Source organism: Lolium rigidum, chromosome 3, assembly GCF_022539505.1.
Source record: "Lolium rigidum isolate FL_2022 chromosome 3, APGP_CSIRO_Lrig_0.1, whole genome shotgun sequence".
Classification (NCBI taxonomy): domain Eukaryota; kingdom Viridiplantae; phylum Streptophyta; class Magnoliopsida; order Poales; family Poaceae; genus Lolium; species Lolium rigidum.
In genome coordinates, this window is record NC_061510.1 from 170,889,243 (window position 1) to 170,911,254 (window position 22,012).

At 43.4% G+C, this 22,012-nt stretch overlaps 1 protein-coding gene and 1 long non-coding RNA gene across 2 annotated transcripts; one reads left to right on the forward strand and one right to left on the reverse strand.

The window, feature by feature from the left end:
* The first annotated feature begins 4,214 nt into the window (after positions 1-4,214).
* LOC124702698 (branched-chain-amino-acid aminotransferase-like protein 1) lies at positions 4,215-11,853 on the forward strand. Its single transcript, XM_047234853.1, has 19 exons — positions 4,215-4,379; positions 4,796-4,894; positions 5,563-5,634; positions 5,727-5,819; positions 5,966-6,103; positions 6,577-6,635; positions 6,759-6,861; positions 7,302-7,490; positions 7,598-7,698; positions 7,787-7,841; positions 8,120-8,206; positions 8,315-8,366; positions 8,777-8,862; positions 8,990-9,043; positions 9,163-9,246; positions 9,339-9,410; positions 10,354-10,434; positions 10,902-10,937; positions 11,521-11,853. Exons 1-19 carry the CDS (start codon positions 4,299-4,301, stop codon positions 11,647-11,649), a joined length of 1,671 nt encoding a protein of 556 aa, XP_047090809.1. The 5' UTR covers positions 4,215-4,298; the 3' UTR covers positions 11,650-11,853.
* A 1,713-nt stretch (positions 11,854-13,566) lies between these two features.
* Positions 13,567-16,866, reverse strand: LOC124698636. The gene is made up of 4 exons (XR_007001031.1): positions 16,532-16,866; positions 16,146-16,275; positions 14,433-14,561; positions 13,567-13,876 (listed from the first exon to the last, which is right to left on the reverse strand). It is a non-coding gene; the product is annotated as an uncharacterized LOC124698636 (long non-coding RNA).
* Positions 16,867-22,012: the final 5,146 nt, after the last annotated feature.

Genomic DNA, 22,012 nt, shown 5'->3' on the forward strand with positions numbered 1-22,012 from the left:
ATAGGCGGTTTAAAACTTTTACGATATTGGATTAACAAATGCGGAATAAAACTAACGTTTAATTTGTCAAGAACAAATTAAAATTTATATAACTAGGGTTCACCTATGTGCACTAACAACTTATGCTAGGCAAGACAAGCAACTATGTGATAGCAAGATATATAACTTCAAGCACAATCGCTATCACAAAGTAAAGTGCACAAGTAATTAAAGAGCTCGGATATAGGAATCACTGAGGTGACGCGGAAATGACGATGTATCCCAAGTTCACACTCTTGCGAGTGCTACTCTCCGTTGAAGTGGTGTGGGGGGGGGGGCACAGGGCTCCCCAAACGCCACGAAGGCCTCACCGTATTCACCTCGAGCCTTCCCACCAAAAGGGAAGTCCTCGATCCACTATGGAACCTTGAGGGTGGTCACCAAACCCGCACAAAGATTGGGGCTATCTGCACAACTTAATTGGATGCTCCCAAAATACTGCCACAAAGGCCTCACACTTGAAGAATCTCCACAACTTAATTGGAGGTCCGAAGAACACCATTAAGCCATGACGCTACAAACTTGAGGCAATATCCACAAATAAATTGGAGGACCCAAGAACAGCACAAAGACCACTAAGGCATCTAGGGTCCAAAAACCCAAGAGGAACAAGCTTCGGGAACAAGCTCCCGAAGAGAATATCTCACGAACTTTCACCTCCACGTATCACGCGGAGAAGTCAAACCGATGCAGCAAATGCAATGGAAAGAACACCACAAAGATGCTCAAACCCTTCTCTCTCAAATTCCAACAATGCTACAAAATCTACTGGGGGGATAAGAGAGGAAGAACAAATAGAGAAGGAACACCAAATTTCTCCAAGATCAAGATCTAGTGGATTCCCCTCACAAAGAGAGGGATTTGTTTAGTCAAGATGTAGATGTAGATCTCTCTATTTTCCTCAAATATGAGCAAAAATCATTGAGGGATTAGAGGAAGAGGGAGCTTCTAAAAGTCAACAATGTAGTTGAGAGGGAGAGAGAGAGAGAGAGAGAGAGAGTAGAAGAAGCAACTAGCTCAATGGGGGAGATAGGGGTCATATATGGCCCCCAAAACGAAATCTAACCATTGGAAACACGCCGCCACCAAAACTTCCTGCCATGGCCAGACGACTCTATCCGACCGGACACGTCCATCCATGGCCAGACCATTCCAGGAATAATTTTCGTGCTCTCTGGAATTTTGCTGGACCAAGGGCCGGAGTGGTCTACACCACACACAGAAAGCCACTATTTTCACATATGAACTCCGAATTCGATGAATTTGGGCTCGTTGGAATCACAACAAAGATCTCTACATGATCATGTAGAGAACCATCATATTAGAACAAGGGAACATAAGATCAAATGGGAAAAGGTTTAATCTATCTATAAGAGCCAAACCGATAACACCTCCAATAGGGAAAGGGAACAACTTGAGTTAGGAAAATCAGATTTGGGTGAAACCAATTTTGTTGGAAAAAGGATGACAAGAGCTACCCCAAAAGAAGATAAAATCTTAAGAACAATTGGGATAGATTTTTCAATGAATTTAGAGGTGAAACCTCTCAATAGAAAGAACCGGAAAAAACTCCAATATAAAAAACGCAACAAGGAAACCATGTGGAATCTATTTTTCGATGAACTAGAGCTTGTCATGAGAATAAGAACAAGCTTTAAAACACTCATATGGATAAGTTCCAAATAACAACCAAGAAAGATGATGCAATGATGCAAAGGTTTGAGCTCTCTCCGAACGACAGATCGAGTTACTCACTCGAGAGCCTCTTGATAGTGCATGCGGCAACTAACCTATAACCCGGTCTCCCAACTAAAAAATGATACCGGTAAGAAAGAGACCCTATCAAAATTAAACCTTAATCTTGTGCATTCCACTTGAGATCGATGATGAAGATCTTGACCGCAACAAGATGAAACACCCTTATTGAGTGTGCTTGCTTGATGAAGTCTTGTGAATTGCTTCCTCATGATTCACTATGGGAGAGCTTCTTCTTAAGCGCATCTTCACATATCCATGATCACCATGGAGGGCTTCAATCTCATTATCTCCTCGAGATGGATCATCTTGAACTTGCACACCATTTCTTATTTCCGCCTTATGTTGATGTCGTGAAGATACACTTGAGGGCTCACTTCATCTTCGTCTTCACGACACACTTGTCACTTGATCTTCTTCATTTGCTTCTTATTGTAACCTTGAAGCGAACATATGGTTCAAGCATTGACTACGTACAACTCCTATAAATACAACTCAATGCAAACATTAGTCCATGGAAAAATTCCCTATTTGACACTCCCTTAAAATCAGCTTCCCTATTTGGCCTTGAGAAAAAAATTCTTCCTATTTTGACATCTAAACTCTGTTTCTTCCCTAAAATGACACTCCAGTGCATTTTGAGTAGTAACGGTGTTAAATAGGGACATGGAAAAACTCTTTTGCCCCTGACAAATTATGTGACAAAAGAAAATGTATATAAATGATGACACATTGGACCAACTGAGAACCGTACCTACTCATGATCTAGTGGGTTATTGCCAACCAAATTGGAACAACTTAATTCAGAATCTGTCACCAGATTTTAATTCAAAAAATAAAAAATTGGGCTCCCTGTTCAATTTATTTTTTGGGCAGAGCCTCTCTATCACCCAAGTGCCATGAACGGACCCTGCCATTGGGCTTGCTGAAACATGCTCCGCAGCTGCGTCTTGGCCGCACTCCGCAGACACGCCTTCGCCGGCTGCCGCATCCGCCGCAGCGCCGCCTGCCGTCCCGGTTCCTGCGCCGGTCGCCAACCCTGTTCCTGCGATGCCCGCCGTCGCGGTTCCTGCTGCGACGCGCACCGCCGCAGTGCCTGAGTCGCCCGTCGCCGCCGTGCCTGGGCCGCGACCTGCAGCCGCCCGGTCCATCGCCATCAGCTGACGCCGCCGTCGCCACTCCGAGCCAGCGCGCGGTTACGCAGGGAAAAGTTACGGGAGAGTTTCCTCTTTATTCTATCGATAGGTTGTTCCAGTCGCTCGTTTTCCTTCTACTACCATGGACCCGGCTGAACTAGGGTATTTTAGTCTCTCGGGCAAATAACAGACGGAATACTTAACGTATTGGACGGCAGTGTCATTTTAGGGAAGAAACTAAGTTTATAGATGTTGTTAAAATAGGAAGACATTTTTTCTTAGGGCCAAATAGGGAATCCGATTTTAAGAGAGTGTCAAATAGGGAATTTTCTCTTAGTCCATAGCGATTGTCATTAATTACCAAAACCACGCATGGGGGCTCCATACACTTTCACCCTCCACAACTCCGTGGCGGGCTCCTTCCTCGCCGGCTCGCCGCCTCGTTCTCTCCTCTGCAGCGGCATGACGGGAAGATTACAAGAACTCCCGCGAAATCCCCAAATCATGTCGCCCTCGATGTGTTCTGTTCCACCCAGACAGCGAGACGTTCTGTGTATTGACTCGTGTAGTCAGATCTCTTTGATTCGTTTGGGCCGTTGGATGGCCAGTGGAGAGTGGATGAGAGGGGGCCAGTTACAACGAGACATGCTATTTGCAAGTCACTAATCACCGAGTCCCATCCCTCGCCACTGGCCACTCCTAATCATTGGGAAGGGAAATACGGGGCCTGATAGGTGGGTCCCACATCCACCTCGCTATTTTTTCCATGTGTGCTACCGACTTAGCCTGACAAATGGGGTCCACATGTCTGGACTGCTGTCTACATGCTCTCAAAAGGTCATTAATTCGATTTGGAACGATACGCCTCGGACTTGATAGTTTTTTTTTTGAAAAAAAAACCAAAATAGGTAGTGACTAGTTAACCTATAAATGTGGTAGTTTTTTTAAAATTTACTTTAAATGTTTAGCAATTGCATTGGGAAGGGATACGTTTTACAAATATGAAGCGGGGGAGGGGCCTATTTGCAAAACGAACATGGCGTTGCAACGTGTAGAACCCATCCCGTCAGTTGGGCAAAGCTGCAACGACGGAGGATTAACAGTCCTATGCACTAATGCACAAGTTGACAGTGGACACGCCATTTTGCCATTGTTTAAATGTTTTTATTCTTGTCCGTTCTTCTCTTTCTCGCAAAAAAGATAAAGGAAAAAAAGTTCATTCCCTGTAATCCACCAGCGCAGCAGGTCCCTCACACCGTCTGGCCACTGCCCACTCCTAATCATCTCCTCATCGCCGTCATCGGATCAGAAGAATCCTACCGAATCCAGGGGAGAAGGAAAGAGCTCCTCTTGGCTCCCTCTGAGCGAATGGCGTCGTCGCCGGAGGTGATCCACGCCTGGTCGGCGCCGCGCTCCCTCAGCACCAGCCTCATGTACTCCTTCTCCCAAGTGAGTGACAGCCTCCCCTCCTCTTCCCTCCTCCCTCCTCCCTCCGCCCCAATCCCCACCCCCTCGCCCACTGCGGTCCGGTGTGTGAATCAACCTGTCGCTCTGTTTCCCGATTGGCTCCGCGTGCAAACTCTGAGATCACCGGATAAGAGATGAGAGCCCAATGTTGCATGTCTTTAGTCAACTGCTTATGCTGCCTTGCCCTTGCGCCCCGTTTAGCGTTGAATTAATAGGACTGGAACTAAAAGCTTTTTTTTTTTGCGAAATTGTTGGAACTAAAAGCTTATTGCTGCAACGAGTTGTTTAGCTGCTTACGGAGTACATCTAATCATCAAATCATGCCAGCTCTGGGTCTTCGATTTTGGGTACCGGGGTTCTCAACTGACGAGCTCTGTCTTTAATTTGGCTTGCTCTAGAGGGATGACATGGATGTGCTCGACGAGCCTCTCTACGCCAACTTCCTGCGCGTCACTGGCGTCGACAGGCCCTACCGCGAGGAGCTTCTCTCTAAAATGGTAAGACTTGAACGATGCTTCTTGTGTCGTCTTATTATGGTTCCAATGAGGAGGGCATTCCTTGCATAGCCCGATGATTTGCCGCTGGTATTCGCCCAATGCCGCAGTGGCCTCATAGTTTCTTTCAGTTTACAAACAATGTTAAGACTTCTCAATCCATGCCGGAACTCAATTTGGCCAGAATCAGGGTTTGGTTTGAGCCAACGAGGTCGTTGAGTTTATATAAGTATTCATCTTTCTTTACATGAAACATGGCAGGAGCTCTTTTTTTTTACGAACTACAGTAGCCTTGCTACTGCTCATTTTTATAAATTTTTGGGTTTAAGGTACAAATTTATAGAGCTAAGCTAATAACAAAGAAAACTATTTACAACTTAAAAGAAATTAGATGATGCTATCTATCCATGATGCAAAGAGAGAGTATGCTTTGGCAGGAGCTCTTTGTGTCGAATGAACATGTGCTATTTTTTTTTGTCTGAGTCATTGCCTAGGTCTAGGTTTAAGTCAAAAATTCTCATTATATTTATTAGCCAGTGTCCATTTCATGTGGAAAAATGCCATCGTGCGCCATGATCTTTTTTTACCTCTTTTGCATACCAACCATTTTGGTAATACGATATGAATTCTGCCTTAGATATAGTTCAGACATTTGAGCATTTCCAGTGCAGGATCCTGATGGCAATAAAGTTGTCAATGATGTCATTTTTGGGCCAGGAGAGAAAAAATATCGTTATTGCAAGGTGTGGTTTCACTTCTCAAAGTGTCAGCAGATAGCGCTCTATAGATTAGTCAATTATTCTTCATGGATCTCTTTTTTCCCTTTTATATGTAGCACATTGCGAAGCAGCGCCTCCCTAACCTCACAGCAGACCTGATGAAGAAAGGAAAACATTTCATATTGATACGCAACCCTCTAAATATCCTGGTATTTGCCTCCCATTTGTTTTAGTAGCGCTCACACATGTTGCTGATTTGTTCTCTTCTATTTACTAATTTTGTACAAGTTACTTTCTCTCTGACACTTTGCATATTATGAAAAACCTCCTTCTAATAGCATTCCATATACCTCAGCCATCATTTGATAAAGTTGTCCCACCGTCCTTCATGGAACTCGGTGTAGCAGAGCTTGTTGCAATATACAGTGAGTTGCGTGAGCTTGGGTGCCCTCCACCAGTGATAGATGCAGATGATCTGCAAAGGGATCCTGAGGTAAATCTATTGCTGGTTGTCCGAATGGTTTTATCTTTGTGAGGATTATCTGTTGCACTGCACCTAATAATAATACAAATATGCATATAGGATCAGCTGTTACTTAATAGTAGGCTGTTTCAAAGAGCGTTGCATTGCAGTCCTCAAGCTATTAGGATAGGCTAATTCCAATTGATAGATTTGAATTTACACAAATCATCTGCTATTATGTGTAGTAGGTGTCTTGAAGGGCCTGGCAATGCAGTGCGTCAAGCTATTAGGACTACTAAACACTGAACTCATAAATTTGAATTCACGTCAGTTTTTATGGTTTGCAATGATGGTGTCTGCAGTGGGTTTTCATGTTTGTTACATTTAAACATTTGAATGCTTGAAGCCATTTTGATGGTATAACATCGTTCAGTACCTTTGTAATAACTACATTTGCAAATCACAATACAATTCAACGCAGTTTGTTTGCCTTTCAAATGCAGGCTGTCTTGAGTGGACTCTGTGAAGACCTGGGCATTCCTTTCCAGCCACAAATGCTCAAGTATGGGTGTTGTGCATAATATTTAAATTAGTTCCACTGTCCTCAAGTATTATGTATTTTAGAACACACATAGAAGAAGGTGATGTGCTCCTTATATCATTTGGAATTGTTTTAAACTCTTAGATGGAAAGCTGGCCCCAGGGACTTTGATGGTATTTGGGCCCCTTGGTGGTATGAAAGTGTGCACAAATCTACGGGCTTCTCTAAATCCCGCCATTACCCTATGGTAAACCTGCATGAAATTTCTTTCTTGATTTTAGTACTTTGTTAGTACCTCTATATTCTACTCCCTGTGTCCCGTAATATAAGATGTTATCACAAACAATATATGAATTAGCGGGTTGTGATAACATATTATACTATGGGACGGAAGGAGTAGTTAACTTTGCATAGTTAGTCAGACATATTTGTAGTGGTAAGGACATGGTGATAAACATTAACTCTAGAATTGTTAGCTCTTGTAGCAAGGCCTTCTCATAATTCGTTCTAGTATACAGAGCAGCATGAGTATTTTGGGAAAATTAGGCATCCATTTAACCCTTCCACTGAATTTCGTTTATTTTAAAAGTTCTCTCTAACAGGTTATCAAGATGCAGTTGACTTCATCTTGCTTCTGTATTATTTGGCAATTAAAACATTGTTAACATTAAGCTTATTTAATTGCAGACTTTTCCGTTTGCATTTTATGACCTGCTTGAGCAAAGCTTGCCCTTTTACAATATGCTGAAGCGCCATGTAAGGAAAACAGCAGGACACCTACAACCACCACAGTCTGATCCTCCTCTTCCTGTCCCAGAAAATAAAAAAATTCTTGTTTGGGTTGGAGATGAGCTTTTGCCACGTGATAGTGCCAGGGTATGTACTGGTAACTTTCGCTATGCAATAATAATTAGTACAACATTAAGTTGGTCACACCTGATCAGTTCTTTCCATTCTTTTTTCTAATCATCTGTGTTGTAAAGATTTCAGTGTTCGATTCCGTTGTACAAGGAGGGGATGCTGTGTGGGAAGGATTGCGTATATACGACGGGAAAGTATTCAAACTTGAAGAACACTTGGATAGGTGTAGTGACTGTTCTATTTATTTTTATCTTGCCATATCTTTTCTGCTTATGATCTATGCCGTAACCCTCTTTATTATTTTCTCCTAGATTGTTTGATTCTACAAAAGCTATGGCGTTCAGCAACGTGCCCAGTCGTGAGTGGGTAATTACTTCTAATTACCTGCTTCTCACTATGTTATTTATAGTATTACAAAAAAGAACCATGTTTCTGCTTGTTTGGTAGGCATCCTTCTATTGAGATTTTAAATGTTATTTATAGTATTACAAGAAAGAACCATGTCTCTTCTTGTTCGGTGGGCATCCTTCTATTGAGATTTTAAATACTAGTGCATTTCCAGATTTTGATTTAAGAGGATAGTTGAAGGCCCACTTTGAAGTTTGAACCATTGAACTGTTCACTATGTACATGTTCTAATGCAGATTAAGGATGCAATATTTAAGACTCTTAATGCGAATGGAATGTTCAATAATGCACATATAAGGCTCACTCTCACCCGTGGGAAGAAGGTAAACTACAGATATAGATTGATCAGTATTGTCACTTATATAGTCTGTATTTGCAATCGTTTTTTCCACGACCTTACTCTTTTTCTTCATTGCCTGTCTTAACTGTAGGTTACATCTGGAATGAGTCCTACTTTCAATTTGTATGGGTGTGCCTTGATTGGTACAAATTTTGATCCCACTTTTTTTTTTCCTTTCATGTGTTTTATGTGCTTAAACATGTACACCAGTGTTAGTTTCTGCCCTCTGCCCAATTTAAGTATCCTATAGCACATGGATAGACTAGCATGATAGAAAGATTTAAGCACCAGTAGTGGTTAGCATGATAGTCTTTAACCACTTCTTGTGACTAGCGACCAGTGCTGCCGTGTAAGACCATACTAGTCAATTCACTAATCTCAGTCCAAACTAGAATGACTGGTGGTGCCTGGTTGTGGTATCACTGTCGATGTATTTGCTGTACTTTATTATGGGAAATGATGCATGCCGTTGTGGCTCTATTTGGTCCATTCAATTTTCATTGGAAGACTGTCGATGCAACAATAATAAGACCTTATGTTTTGTTTTCTTCAGTACTTGCAGAGTGGAAACCACCAGTTTATGATAACTCACATGGGATAAAGTTGTCAACTGCCACCACACGTCGTAATTCTCCAAATGTAAGATCCATTTAAAAGAAAAAGGCTTTTGGTTTTGCACATGTGAAGTTTTTGAATGCAGAGTCTAATTTTATTGTTTCTTCATTTAACAAACATTGACCTTGGCTGTTCTCATGACTTGTTTCAGAGTGTAGATTCAAAGATACATCACAACAATCTTATTAACAACATTCTGGCAAAGGTAATTTTTTTTTCAGATTTGAAGCCATAATCTAAGTATCTAACAAGCTCCTTGAATTTTATCTAAAATGAAGGCATTGAAAATTGTACTGGGCCTCAAACAATTTTGCTTTTGTGCAGATAGAGGGTAATCTTGCACAGGCTCAGGATGCTATCATGCTAGATCAAGATGGTTTTGTATCAGAAACAAATGCAACAAACATTGTAAGCGTACATAGTATAGTATGTTATCATCAGCTGGAATAGCTCAATATTCGTAATATGGTTGTTCTAACAAATGCCTGTGCCAACTGCAGTTTATGGTTAAGAAGGGCATTGTGTTGACACCTCATGCTGACTACTGCCTTCCAGGAATTACACGTGCAACTGTAAGTCTAATCATCTTCCAGTTGGAAATACTTGGAACAATTTTACAGAAGTGGTTCCCTCCAATTGAAATGGCATGCACAGAAACTTGATATTTTCTGTCCTATTGTGTTGTTTGCCAATTCTTATTTCAAGGCCCGAAGTTGTTTAGCAGTAGTGCAGTACCCAACTCAAATCATAAACCTGTACTTCATACAGCTACATATGTACTAAAAGACTTACATTCAAGTAACGAGTGCGTAATTAAAACCTTCTGATACTTATCACTCTAGTAAATGGTGATCTGGAGCAATAGGTCGAATTACTATATAAAGAAAACATGTAAACAAAAGAAAATCTTGATTAAAAAAGACTATTTGTCCAGTGGATACAATCTGCTCATGGTAAGACGACTTATGGGTAAACTAAACTCTTATGAATTATGCCAAATAAATTATTCTTCTCACTTTGATAAAGAGATCCCAATGCAATTTTAGAACGACCAATTTCTGTCTTTTTTTATTCCATCATGGAGGTTTTTGATTATGGGCATGCTCTGAACTACTATCTTTGAAACAAAACGTAAAATATTCGAAATGTGAAAGTGGGAAGTTATCATAAATGTGAAGCCTTAGTATCTTCCTCTATGTGTTCTGCAGATTCTACCCAATTGCCTTATTTGGATAGTGGTCCCATGTTCTTTTTTTTCTCCCGTTTTACTTGAAAACTTATACCCTAAAATCTTTGTCTACTGTTATATTCTGTACAAGATGTTATGAATAGGTATTGCTGCATTATGATTTGCAGAAATATATTGTCGTTACCTACATGCATGTAAGAGGAAATTTGTTAGCTCAATACTGAATTGTTCTGCCATTTCTAGGGTTAACATACATGGTTCGACAGAAAACCCCAAAATGTTCCTTTTTACTGAAGTTAATATTTATCATATCATATGAAAAACAGGTCATGGATCTTGTTGTCAAAGAAAACCTGGTACTACATGAACGGCGAATTAGTCTATCTGAATTTCATGCTGCAGATGAGGTTAGATATTTTATTTTATGGACATTTCATCTTGCCCTTCTACTGAGGTTTTTTTTTGCTATGGAACTGTATATTTTCCTTTGTACTGAAATTTGCATTTGCCTACTAAACTAAATGAATGAAATAGCAGAATCATGTTTTTAATTATTAAGAATTTTAAATTTGAAATTATATCTTTTCTATTCTGTGTAGGTTTTAGTTTCCTCGTGATTGTTAATGAACTTAAATGATTCTATAGTTAAAAGTCTCAGTTACATGCATGTGTTATTTTTTTTAGAATGAATCATGCAAACTTGAATCTTGTTTTAGAAGAAGTTTTAACTTCATACATCTACTTGTTGACGAACTACTCTAATAATACAGTTTGCATATTTTCAAATACTACAGTTTGTTATAATGCACTATTTCATTGATACGTTCAACTCTATATGGAAGTTGCACCTTTGTAATGTGGTTTTCACATGCAGGTGTGGACAACTGGAACAATGGGCGAAATTACACCGGTGAGCTTACTTTTTTGCACTCTATGGTCATGTTTTACAAGGATTGTCCTTTTCAAAGAATTCTACTTAGATGGCCATATTTTTCCCGCACTGCCTACTAGTATCTTTTCTTAAGAGCATCTCCAACAGACGCTCTATCTCGCTTGTATCCAAAAAAGTGGCTGGTTTAGCGCGTGGACGCAAAATGATGCTCCAACAGGTGCTGCAACCGGCGCTCTAAAATACAGCTTGGGGCAAAAGCGCTATGTCGTGCACTATATCTACTGCGCCGGAAAGAGCGCGCTGTATAAGTCGCGCGCAGAAACAACTATGAATTTTTACAGCTCCAAGGTTTAGAGCTTCTGTTGGAGATGAATATGCCCCCACGCGCAAAACATGGATAGAGCGCGCTGTAAAGTGATTTTACAGTGCCAAAATTTAGAGCGCCTGTTGGAGATGCTCTAAGAGTGTTTATTTTAAGCTAGGTGTCTCCATTTTTCCATAATCAGAATACAACAATGGTACTCCAACTAAGAACCTGTCACTAGTGTTGCGACATCCTACAGATGATACATCATTGCTGACATATTCTGAATTACAACAGGTCGTGATGATTGACGGGCGTGACATTGGTGACGGGAAAATTGGTCCGGTCACAAGACAAGTCCAGAACGCATACAAAGTCCTGACAGCGGGGTTAGGAGTACCAATACCCAGGAATGCCGAGGCATAATGATTTGTGTAGACATTCCTGGCATTTGTTATTCTATGGGCCAACTTCCAGGGAGCCTGATTGTAGCAGTCTAGAGTAATACTAATAAATAGTCATCGCATAGTCGCTAGCTTTCAATGACGTGCCTGGGAATTATGGATTCAGTAACCTGGGAGGTTATTTGTGAAAGTGGTATAGTGAACAGAAAACTGAGTATATTTGAAATAAGGATGCCCGTCCGTCCGTCCTAGCACTCGGCCGAAAAAGGAAACTGCCAGCCCCACCGCGTGTAACTATTCCGGGAAGCGATTAAGCTCTACCTAATCTTGCCCGCGAAGTGACTACCACGGTACCACCGCACCCACTTCTTCTTCGCCATCCCTCGTCCTAGCTACTTGCTCTGCAAGTGGACGTGTATCTCAGAGTTTGACTGAACTACAACTTCTGCAGATCCGGAAAAAAACTCGTTTTCGAAGGAAACATCTCATCTCCTCCCCTCACTTTCTCCAGCAACCCTGCCTCCAAATCAAGGTTGCTACGATGTAGATGCCTTGAGGAACAACAAATTATCATGTACGAAACCTAGAAAAATCATTCCAGGGAAGATACTGGACTGTTTTTTTTTTCCGCCAGGAATAACCAAATTAAGGTTTGCTCTGCAACATCCGAGTTCTTCCACATGGTAAAACCACTAGTACTCAATAATTTGCTCAACAGAAACTGAGTTCTTAGCCTAACATACCTGGGAAAACAAAAGCCTCAACATTGCATACAAGAAAGTAGTTAGGTATCTACATCGTAGCAACCTTGATTCCAGCAAAGTTAGGGCGTGTTCGGCAACTCTCCAGCTTCCAGCTTCCCGAAAATCCACCATGGAGCAGTGCCGAACATCCTAACTCCACGGAGCTAGATCCGAGAAGCTGGCCCAATTCTTTGTACAAAACACGAAGCACCATTTTCGGCAATCCGCGGATCGGCAAACCGTGGAGCAGCTTCTATTTACAGGAATTGCCACCGCGAAGTGAAAAACGGTTCGATCCCGTCTTGTGCTACTCCCTCGTTCGTTCCCCACCTCGCTGTAGGCTCCCATCCCAATCGGTCAATGCCCGGCCCCGTCAACAGACGCCTTCCCCGCCGCCACCCCAACGTCGTCTCCGGCCGCCACCCCGACCCTAGAGGCCCAGACTTTTGTGTAGCAACTCACCGGGCCGCGCCAGCCTGCAGCTAGGTTGAGCTTCTCGAGCATGCCTCCTCCCGCATCCAGATCGATAGGAACCCTGCCGGGAGGTCCCTTCCGGCCGCCGCCTCCATCTCCTCCGGCATCCACCCCACCCCCGAGCCGCTCTCCGGATCTCCACTTCTGCCGCGTTCCCGACCGGAGAAGCCGCCATGACCACGAAGCAACACGAGCTGTTTCCCGATCCAGCCTCGTGATTCCCAAGCTCAGGGTCGTGAGCATCCGAATGGGCCTAATTGGCTGTAGGACTCCCAGGCCAATCTAGGCATCTGCTGGGCCATGTTAGATAAATGGGCTCCCAGCCCAACAGAAACAGAGGAGCTGTACCGAACGTTCCTTGCTCCACTAGCGACGTCGGAGCCGCGTTTGAGAAGCAGAATCTAAGGATTTCGCGAAGCCAGAGGGTTTCCGAACACGCCCTTAGTTAGGCAAAATAACAGGTTCAAAGTAAATCATGTGATCAGCACCTACATGTAATTCCAGCAACATATGTATGCCCCCCCTAGAAAATACAAACCTGGGATACTCATGGTCTACATACCCATATAGATTCCAATATGAAAAGAGCACAAACCTGAAAAAATAGTAGCCTATCGAGCGATGCAGTTGTACTATAGATGCAAAAGTAGCATAAATGAGCCAGACAATAATCTGAAGTTGCAAACATAGATGCAGCTATACGAAATAAAGATACAAGGTTTGTGATATGAACTTCAGGCTCTCAGAGTTCCAACATGTACTATCTGATGTTAAATACATAGATGCAGCTATGAAAAAAGATACCAGGTTTGTGATACAAAACTAAGCAATATGGTTTGTGCGACAAAAGCTTGACAAGGTACTGAATTTGTAGGTGCACTAGTACTAATAGTTCTGTAACTCAAAATCATCACCCTGCCTTTGTACATAGTTGTCTTCAAACATAGTGTCGTAGCATCAATGCCTATATACGAGATTTCTTTTCTCTTGATCATGCTGACTCCCCTGTGCACTTGTTCTTGTTGCATTACTCTGAAAATTTGAAACCATATCAGAGGAAGAAGTACTACATATATTTTGCTTGAGCATGATACATGCATGTCAATTAATACAGTATACTACTTGAGGGAATCTGATTGTAACTCAAAAAGTAAACCAACTTGAAAAAATAAAAAATAAACTCAATGAAACCAGTATGCAACATACCTATCTTTCTTACAACATGAAAATGAAGTTAAAACAAGTAGTTGATGGACAAGATGTGGGCAGCAGCTTGCTAATGTTTTTCAGTACCCAACTTAAGCATGATAAGAAAAACTAAACCATGCTCAGTTCATAACTTAGTTATATGCAATAACATACTTTTCCATATTCATTGCTAGAGGGTATGAAAAATAATCTAATGAATTTTTTCATGTTTCAGATGTCACAACATGGTTGGCGAATCCCCATAGCCAATGTTAATTGACGTTGAGCAGTGGCTGGCTGGTGGTTAGTGGCAGAGGGGCCACAACACCATGGGCAACCACACGCTGCAGTCAACCAAAGCAATCCCACGGCTAAATTGACTACAAAATCAACAACATACCCTAACTTGGAAGAAGGAGATGCTGACGGAGCTGGCATGCACAAGGAAGTTGCATCTGGTCTACAGGAACCGTTTCCCGGGATGCGGTTCGACACTATTGAAAGTGAATAGCACATTATAATGCTTAGGCTGTAAAGATAGGATTCTCCATCAAGTCGCATACATAAAAAAAAAAGCTCATACATATAAATTCGAGAAGCAACAGTATGTGTGCAACAAGTTCCGCAGACCAAAGGCATGAAGAAATTCAGCAAGATACGATGTGACTGTTTTGGAAAATGTTAGCCGTGTTCAGCTAGATGACGGCAATGGAGAAGAAGACCAACTTACTTAAAACAACAATCAAATTATTTATGTTGCTTAAATTGAAAAGTTAAGAAATGAAGGTAGCCTGTAAAAACCTGCCTAGAGTTTTATAAAGCTAGTTTGCAGGTTATTGTGGTTTAGACACCGACTTAGTAAAACGTGGTTAACCAACTTTGCGGAACCAAAATGTTGGGACTGCTTAATGTTAAAGTAAGTAGGAAGGAAAATCAACTTAATTACTTTGACTATCCAACTTTAGTATGAAGACAAATCCAATTTACTTAAACCAATAATCAAACTTATTTATGTTGCTTAATGGAAAAATAAGAAACCAAGGAAGATTGTAAATACCTATCTAGGTTTTTTTCAAGCTAATTTGCAAGTTATTGTGGTTTAGAGACCTACTTAGTAAATTTTGGTGAAGCAACTTCAGGATACCCAAAAAGATGGGAATATCAAATGAAAACAACTTAATTACTTTCTTTATGCAACTTTAGTATGAAGGCGTGTCAACTTACTTAGACCTAAAAATGTTGAAACGTAACTAGAATTCTAGCTTGACTGTAAAAACATAACTACACAATCTTGCAAGCTATTATGCGAGTTAGGTTGGTTTAGAGACCAAGTTAGTAAAATAAGCAACTTCGGGGTAACAAAAAAATGTTGGGACTATAAACCAAATTAAAGATGGGACTAATAGATGAAAACAAACTTAATTACTTTCACCATCCAACTATAGTATGAATTCAAATTCAACTTACTTAAAACCAGTAATTTATTTATGTTGCTTAATGGATAAAGAAAACCTAGCTATGTTGCATAAACATAGCTACAATTTTCTGAAGATAGTATGCAATCTAGGTTGGTTTAGATACCAACTTAGTAAAAAAGAGTTTAAGTAACTTAGTTTGAAGAAAAAAATTAAGTTGTTTGGAAGAATCAACTTACGTCATGGCAGTATGTAACTTAGTTGTTATTTAAAAAGCAACTTACGTCATGATAGGAAACAGCCAAGAACCATATATAACTACAATGAAGTGTCCTTTGTTAGGCTAATTAACTTACTTCTACGTTGAAAGCAACTTAACTACCCTGACAAGACAACTTAATTGGAAAAAGGGATAGTGAATCAAAGAAAAATAATTTCGCGCTGTAAAATCAGAATCCAACTTAGGCTAATCTGGATAATCAAATTACTTCTATGCTAAAAGCAACTTAACTATGGTGACAAGAAAACTTATAAATAACACTATATAACGATATATAATGCTATATTTCTCACTAAGCACATAACAACACAGTAATAGTAAGAATTACAGTAGATGCAGAATGACTAACAATACAAAAAAGTGAAAGAGCAAGAATAAAACTACTTGGTTAGATGTGTCGACCACACCAAATGCGCACCTGCTTATACGAATACGCCTCGCGTCAAAGCAGGTCGCAACTCCATGATAGGGCAGTAGATCAAGCCAGGGGAGGCGGGTTCGGATTGCTCCATGCCTCCATCACACAAGCATTAAGCACATTTATTTCTCTGCATCAAAAAATCTTCATGGTTATCCATCTTCCAAGTTTAACCAACCCAAGTTGGCCAGAACATAACGACACCAATCCTATGAAGTATCACTGAATCATCTAAACCAAGTGTTCCGTTTTCGTAGACCAATGACACTAGCACAACAACTCAACAAGGTGCTAAATCTTAGGCATCCAGACTATCAGGCCCCTAAAAACAATTCAACGAACACCCTACTGCACGCCCAAATATATTGCAATACACACCAACTTACTCTCTAGAGACATGGCAGAAGGTCTTTTGGCCCGGTGCAGACTATTTAGAGACTTGATGTGCCAGCCTGAATGGGTGTTGTCGGTGACCAAGGTGTCGTATCGGCAGCCTGCAGACGTGAGGCCACTGCCAGTCCAGGCCAACATCAGCACCACACCGCTATACAGCCAAGGCAGCGCAGACAACCAGGGAGGCCGAGGCAGAATGGTCGATCTGTGGCTCGAGATTGAATGAGAGATCTTCGGGGTGGAGTAGTAGGAGCACTAGAGGTCAAGTTCTACGGAGAGGAACTCGTGGGCGTCGAGGATGCGGCCGGCTGCGCTGGTGCGGGGACCAACGCCGGCACCCCGAACCGACGCGGGCAGAAACGCGGGGCGCGCCTAGCAGACGTGGTGCTAGGGCAGCGGCATGGAACTGGTGGAGGCACCTCTGTCAAGGCGACGCAGGTGAGTGGCGGACGCCGGAGCCGCAGGGCTAGGGTTAGCCACGACGTCGCGCTTGGGGGCAGAGCGGCGCGACGTTGGTGGGGATTCGGTGCAAGAGGCGGGCGCGGTGCCGCGCCGGCGTAGGACAACAGCAGGAGCTGGCGGCGGCGGGATCGTGGGGGGAGAAAATGGGGGATGGAGACGAGCGAGGAAAAACAGAACAATGCCCCAGGTGTAATAATTCTGTCGAGACTGTCGCGCCGAAGCCTCGTGCGATAGAGCGCGATCGAAGGATCGGACGGCTCAAAATCGAGTGCTCGTTTTGCCAAATAGCATCCAAGCACTTTTTAGCAATTGGATCCGTCTAGCCGGCGGCCGCGTGCCTGTTGGTGTATTTGAGCGGGCGCATAAAAAAGAAAGCGAGATAGCTTTGTCAGTGTGAACGCCCAGTGATTGTAGCACATGCACTGTGATGACATCATGCACATTAATTTTCCTTTTCAAATATTTAAAATCATATAACTTTTGCACCAGATGTTGAAATTAGGATCCGCTTTCACTTTTGAATTTCTTGCGGTGAGCTCTTCAAAACTAGATCTCATTTCTATGTATTTTGATAAAAAAAATTCTATAGCAACTTCTACGTACGATAAAGCAATTATAATACGAGATGATGCAACTTTAGTGCGGGGCGAAGCAACTTTGCTGCATGGCGTAAATCTACATTCACAACGAAAATTGCATCACTGGATGCCAAAGTTGCTCAGCCATCTATCAAAATTTATTCGGTGGCCACCAAAGTTGCTTCGCTAGACGCCAAAATTGGGCCGTCACAAACCAAATTTGCTTTGTCGAGTACAAAAGTTGCGTTGCAGGATATTAAGTTGTTCGGTCGGGCGCCAAAGTTGCTCTACAGGGTTAAAAACTACGTCGCCGGGTACCAATGTTTCTCTGCAGGGCACTTAAGTTGCTTCATCACACATTAAAATTGCTCCGATGGATACCAAAATTGTTGCCGGGCACCAAAGTTGTGCCTTCGTGTACCAAAAAGTGTACAGCTTCGTTGCACATCAAAGTTGCTTTGTCGTACACGAAAGTTGTTTTGCTGCACAATAAAGTTGCTCTGTCGCGTATCAAAGTTGCTTGTTAAAAAAATTCATCGAAACATATGAAAATATGATCTAGTTTCGAAGCTCTCGTCGTAGAGATTTTAGAAGTGAAAACGAATTGTAATTTCTCCACACGATTTAAGAGTTATAGTTTTTTTAAAAAATGATACCTAATATCAGCTAGCCTACCATTTTTATGATAGCTGGACGCAACAGGTTGTCACCTACCGCCTGGCATGCGCCCGCTCCTAAGATTTCTTATCGATTCAATAATGTGCATGTGCGCCCTGAACATGTTCATGTTATTGGAGAGCTATTGCTGATCCTCTAAACCTTCCTGGCGGAACAGAAAACGGAAGCTAATAGAGGTGGTTTATTTATGGGAAGCGCTGAGCGTCCCTCGGGGGATCAAATCCCCGATCCCCCGGGTCTGCAACCGTCCGCGATGAAATCGCTGTCAACCGTTTCATCTTTTCCTTTAACCCTCTCTTTCCCCAACCTCTTCGTTCCGCACGCGAATAATCAGCACAGGACTCATCCTTTCTCCTCCATTGCACATCACCCCATCGGAGACCGGCGGAGCTCCGTCGTGAGCCGTGACCGCGACCAAGAGTAGCGCGGCTCGTAGCACCCACCATGTCCACTTGCTGCAAACGGAGCCGCTTACAGCAGCACGCGCAGTGACGACGACGATGACTTAGAGCAGGTCGGCGGCGGTTCGCAGCACTTAGCGCCGGCGGTGGATTCGCCGCAGTGAGCACTAGCGGTGGATGCGGGCGTGCATTTGTAGCAGATACTGCAGACGTATGTAGCAGAGCCGGGCGACCGTGTGTAGCAGCGCCGGCGGCGTCTGTAGCAGCGGTGGCAAGCATGTGTAGCAGAACTGGCGACCGTGTGTAGCAGAGCAGGCAGCCTTTTGCAGCAGCGGCGGCGACCGATGCCTAGCAGCGCCAGCGACACTGCGTAGCAGAGCCGGCGGCCGTTGGCAGCAATCTGATCCGCCGCCAGCAGCAACCAGGTCCACTGCTGGCACACCGCCATGCTACCATGGAAGCTCCGTTCATCCACGCTGGTAGCACCGCGCCCCTATGTTGGTAGCAGCCCCGCCGTCCCCTCACAGCAACATGGGTCGTCGATTGAAGCAACTACGGCTACCCCCGCGGTCGCCGGGTCCGGCCCTGCAGCCGCGCTAGTCGCGGTCCTCGTCGTCATCGTCGGTTCCCGCGGGAGAGAAAAACAAGGTGAGGACAAATCCGGTTGGAGCAGGCCTGTGGAGGAGAGGAGCAAGTCGGAGCTCGGGTGGAAGAGGAATGGAGGAGTGGCGCATCTAAGTTGAGGACGCCGGTGGACGCAACGGGGCACATGCGGCGAGGCGGAGCGGCAGGGTGCGGCAATGGGGAAAAGAGAGCAGGGAGAGAAAAATCAGAGGAAGGAGACGAGTGAAGAGATAAGGAAGAAGGGGGGCCGTGTCATCCCACATGCCGCGTCGCTAGCGGGACCCACCCATGTGTGTGCGTGGACCACGACAAACGCAGGCAGCGCGTGAGTGGCTGGAACCAGACGATTTGATCGCTAATCGTCCGGGTGATCGCCAGCGTTTCCCTTTATTTATTGCTTGATTTCCTCCTGTCCGTCAGTCCAATGTATTGTGATTATGTTGCCAAGGCAGAAAATGGAAGCTAATAGAGGTGGTTTATTCAAGTGCGAGCCATGAGCGGAATATGTCAAAATTTGACCAAGGGAAATATAACAAATCCTAAACAAGCAAGAAGTCGTAAGTTCCTTCAACATGAAAGCTGAAGATGCAAACTGACCAGTGTCCATCAGTTAATGGGACACATGATGCAAACATGCAGGCAGAACAGAGAGCACATCAGCACATGGACGATAGGACTTCAAAGCACTTGCTAGCTAAGAAGTTTAATCTTGGTAGAGAGAACTAACTACTGCAACAACAAAAAAGCACTAGGCAACAGCTTCACTAGCCCTAATAATGATATCAATAGCCTCAGAGAGATGCAATCACAACATCATTGGTGATGCTTTTAACTATGTCAGGCTCCAGGTACAGCAGTAAGCAGTCACTGATCCACTGGTTGCATGGGTCTTCCCTCATGGTGTTATCTATGAACTTGAGTGCTGTGGATGTTGCCTTAACGGTAGTAGGTGTTCCAGAAAGGATTAGCGCCAGTTTCACAAGTAGATAAACCAGTGGATATGCAACATTCTTGCCCGTCTCCACCATCAGTACAGAAAGGTCGCTCAGCATGTTCATTCTAGAAAACCTGGCGTCAGAGCGCGCATCTTTTATGAAGGCTTGAAGCTCCAGATCGAGCGCAGCTATGTCATAATCAGAGAACTCGGATGCGTAGAGCCGAGCAAACCCCACAAGCTTGTCCTTGTCGAAAGATCGAAAGGAATTGCGTGGATTCAGGTGGGATGCGAGGAGAACCAACTCCCAGCTTTCCTTGGTAAACCGCCTATCGAGCTCCTCGAGTTGGCTGTTGATTACCTGCTGGAAGAAATCCACATGGTAATAATCCAGGTTTGTCACTGCTGTAGGTTCATCAACTCTCCATGCTTTCTTCTTGAATTTCTCTCCCATGGTGACCACATCAACATCATTCTCATTGCAAAACATGCCGACTTTGTTGAGAAACGGTGACCACCCCTCATCCCTCATCACCTGAAGCTGTTTCTTGGACTCCTGGAGAAGAGCCACACAGTTGTCAGCATCCCAGTCTTTCCTGTCCAAGGCCAGTGACAACTCGTTTGTGACTCCCAGTACATCTTGCATCAGGAGCAAGGCAAAGACAAGGTCATAGGACAATCGTCCACATATCTCGTATATCATGAATTTTGTATCTCTACTTGAGACTTCTCCCACAAAGTCAAGTGCATCACAAATAGGAGAGAAATATGCTGCAAATTTTACGATCGCCTCATAGTATGAACCCCAGTTTGTTTCACCGGCCTTCCCAAGATCATTGTCCAGATTCAGCCCTCTCTCTTGGACAAGGGTGCGTAGCTTTTCAGTGAACTGAGGGGAATCTTCAATTAGATTGGACAGCATATCAACAAGCTTGAAAAGTTCGTAAACATCAAATTGGGCAAAAGAAGCGGTTATGAGAAGCGAGTGCAGCGGGCAGACGTGCGGATGCACATAGTGTGCAGATGCATTTTCACCAGTGAACAATGATTTCAGCTCGGTTAGAACTTCACCATCATACTGCCCCAAGCCATAACCTTGTGCACGCATACTCGACGAGCTCAGTCCAGCTTCTGAAAGCATCGAATGCACTGCCACTTTAAGAGATGGTCCAGAGACATGAGGTTCCGGCACAATCCCAAGAAGCCTCTCCACAACATCTCCCTTTCCGTTGACGTACCGTGCAAAAAGAACCATGTAGTTTCTCCCGGTATTACGCTGGGAGCACACATCAACATATATCCCAAAGAAGTCACCCTGGATCTCCTTGCTGATAGCCTTTCTTGTTTCTTTCGCAAATGTGTGTGCGATATCAGTCGCGAGAGTAGGCGTCATCACCCGCATTCGACCAGGAGCATCGCGCTGTGCAACAGCAGGGTTCTCAAAGAGCTTATCGACTACGTAACCCGGCATGCCCACGAGCATCCTCTCCAGCAGACCTGCCCCTGATCCATTATCCAGAAAAGCCATCCCTTGTTTGAAGACAAGCCTCAGGAGATCGATACAGCGGTTGATGTCAATCAGCTTACAACTCGGATTCTCCGGAACCTCTCCCATTTTGACATCACCCCCATATGCGCCTTTAGATTCATCAGTACCGCACTCGCAATCTGATGACTCCATACCCTGGCAATGACATCATGCAAAACTACTAGTATCACTTCCAAGCAAATCCCCATAAGAAGTTTCTCAAATAAATAAAACGATCCACATGCGAAGAAAAATTACAAGAACAAGAA

Bases quoted from the DNA above. Each gene is read 5' to 3' on its own strand.
- LOC124702698 (XM_047234853.1), top strand. From the start codon at position 4,299: ATGGCGTCGTCGCCGGAGGTGATCCACGCCTGGTCGGCGCCGCGCTCC. The intron at 7,699-7,786 runs GTGTAGTGACTG...ATTTTCTCCTAG, and splicing joins CTTGAAGAACACTTGGATAG to ATTGTTTGATTCTACAAAAG. The intron at 7,842-8,119 runs GTAATTACTTCT...GTTCTAATGCAG, and splicing joins ACGTGCCCAGTCGTGAGTGG to ATTAAGGATGCAATATTTAA.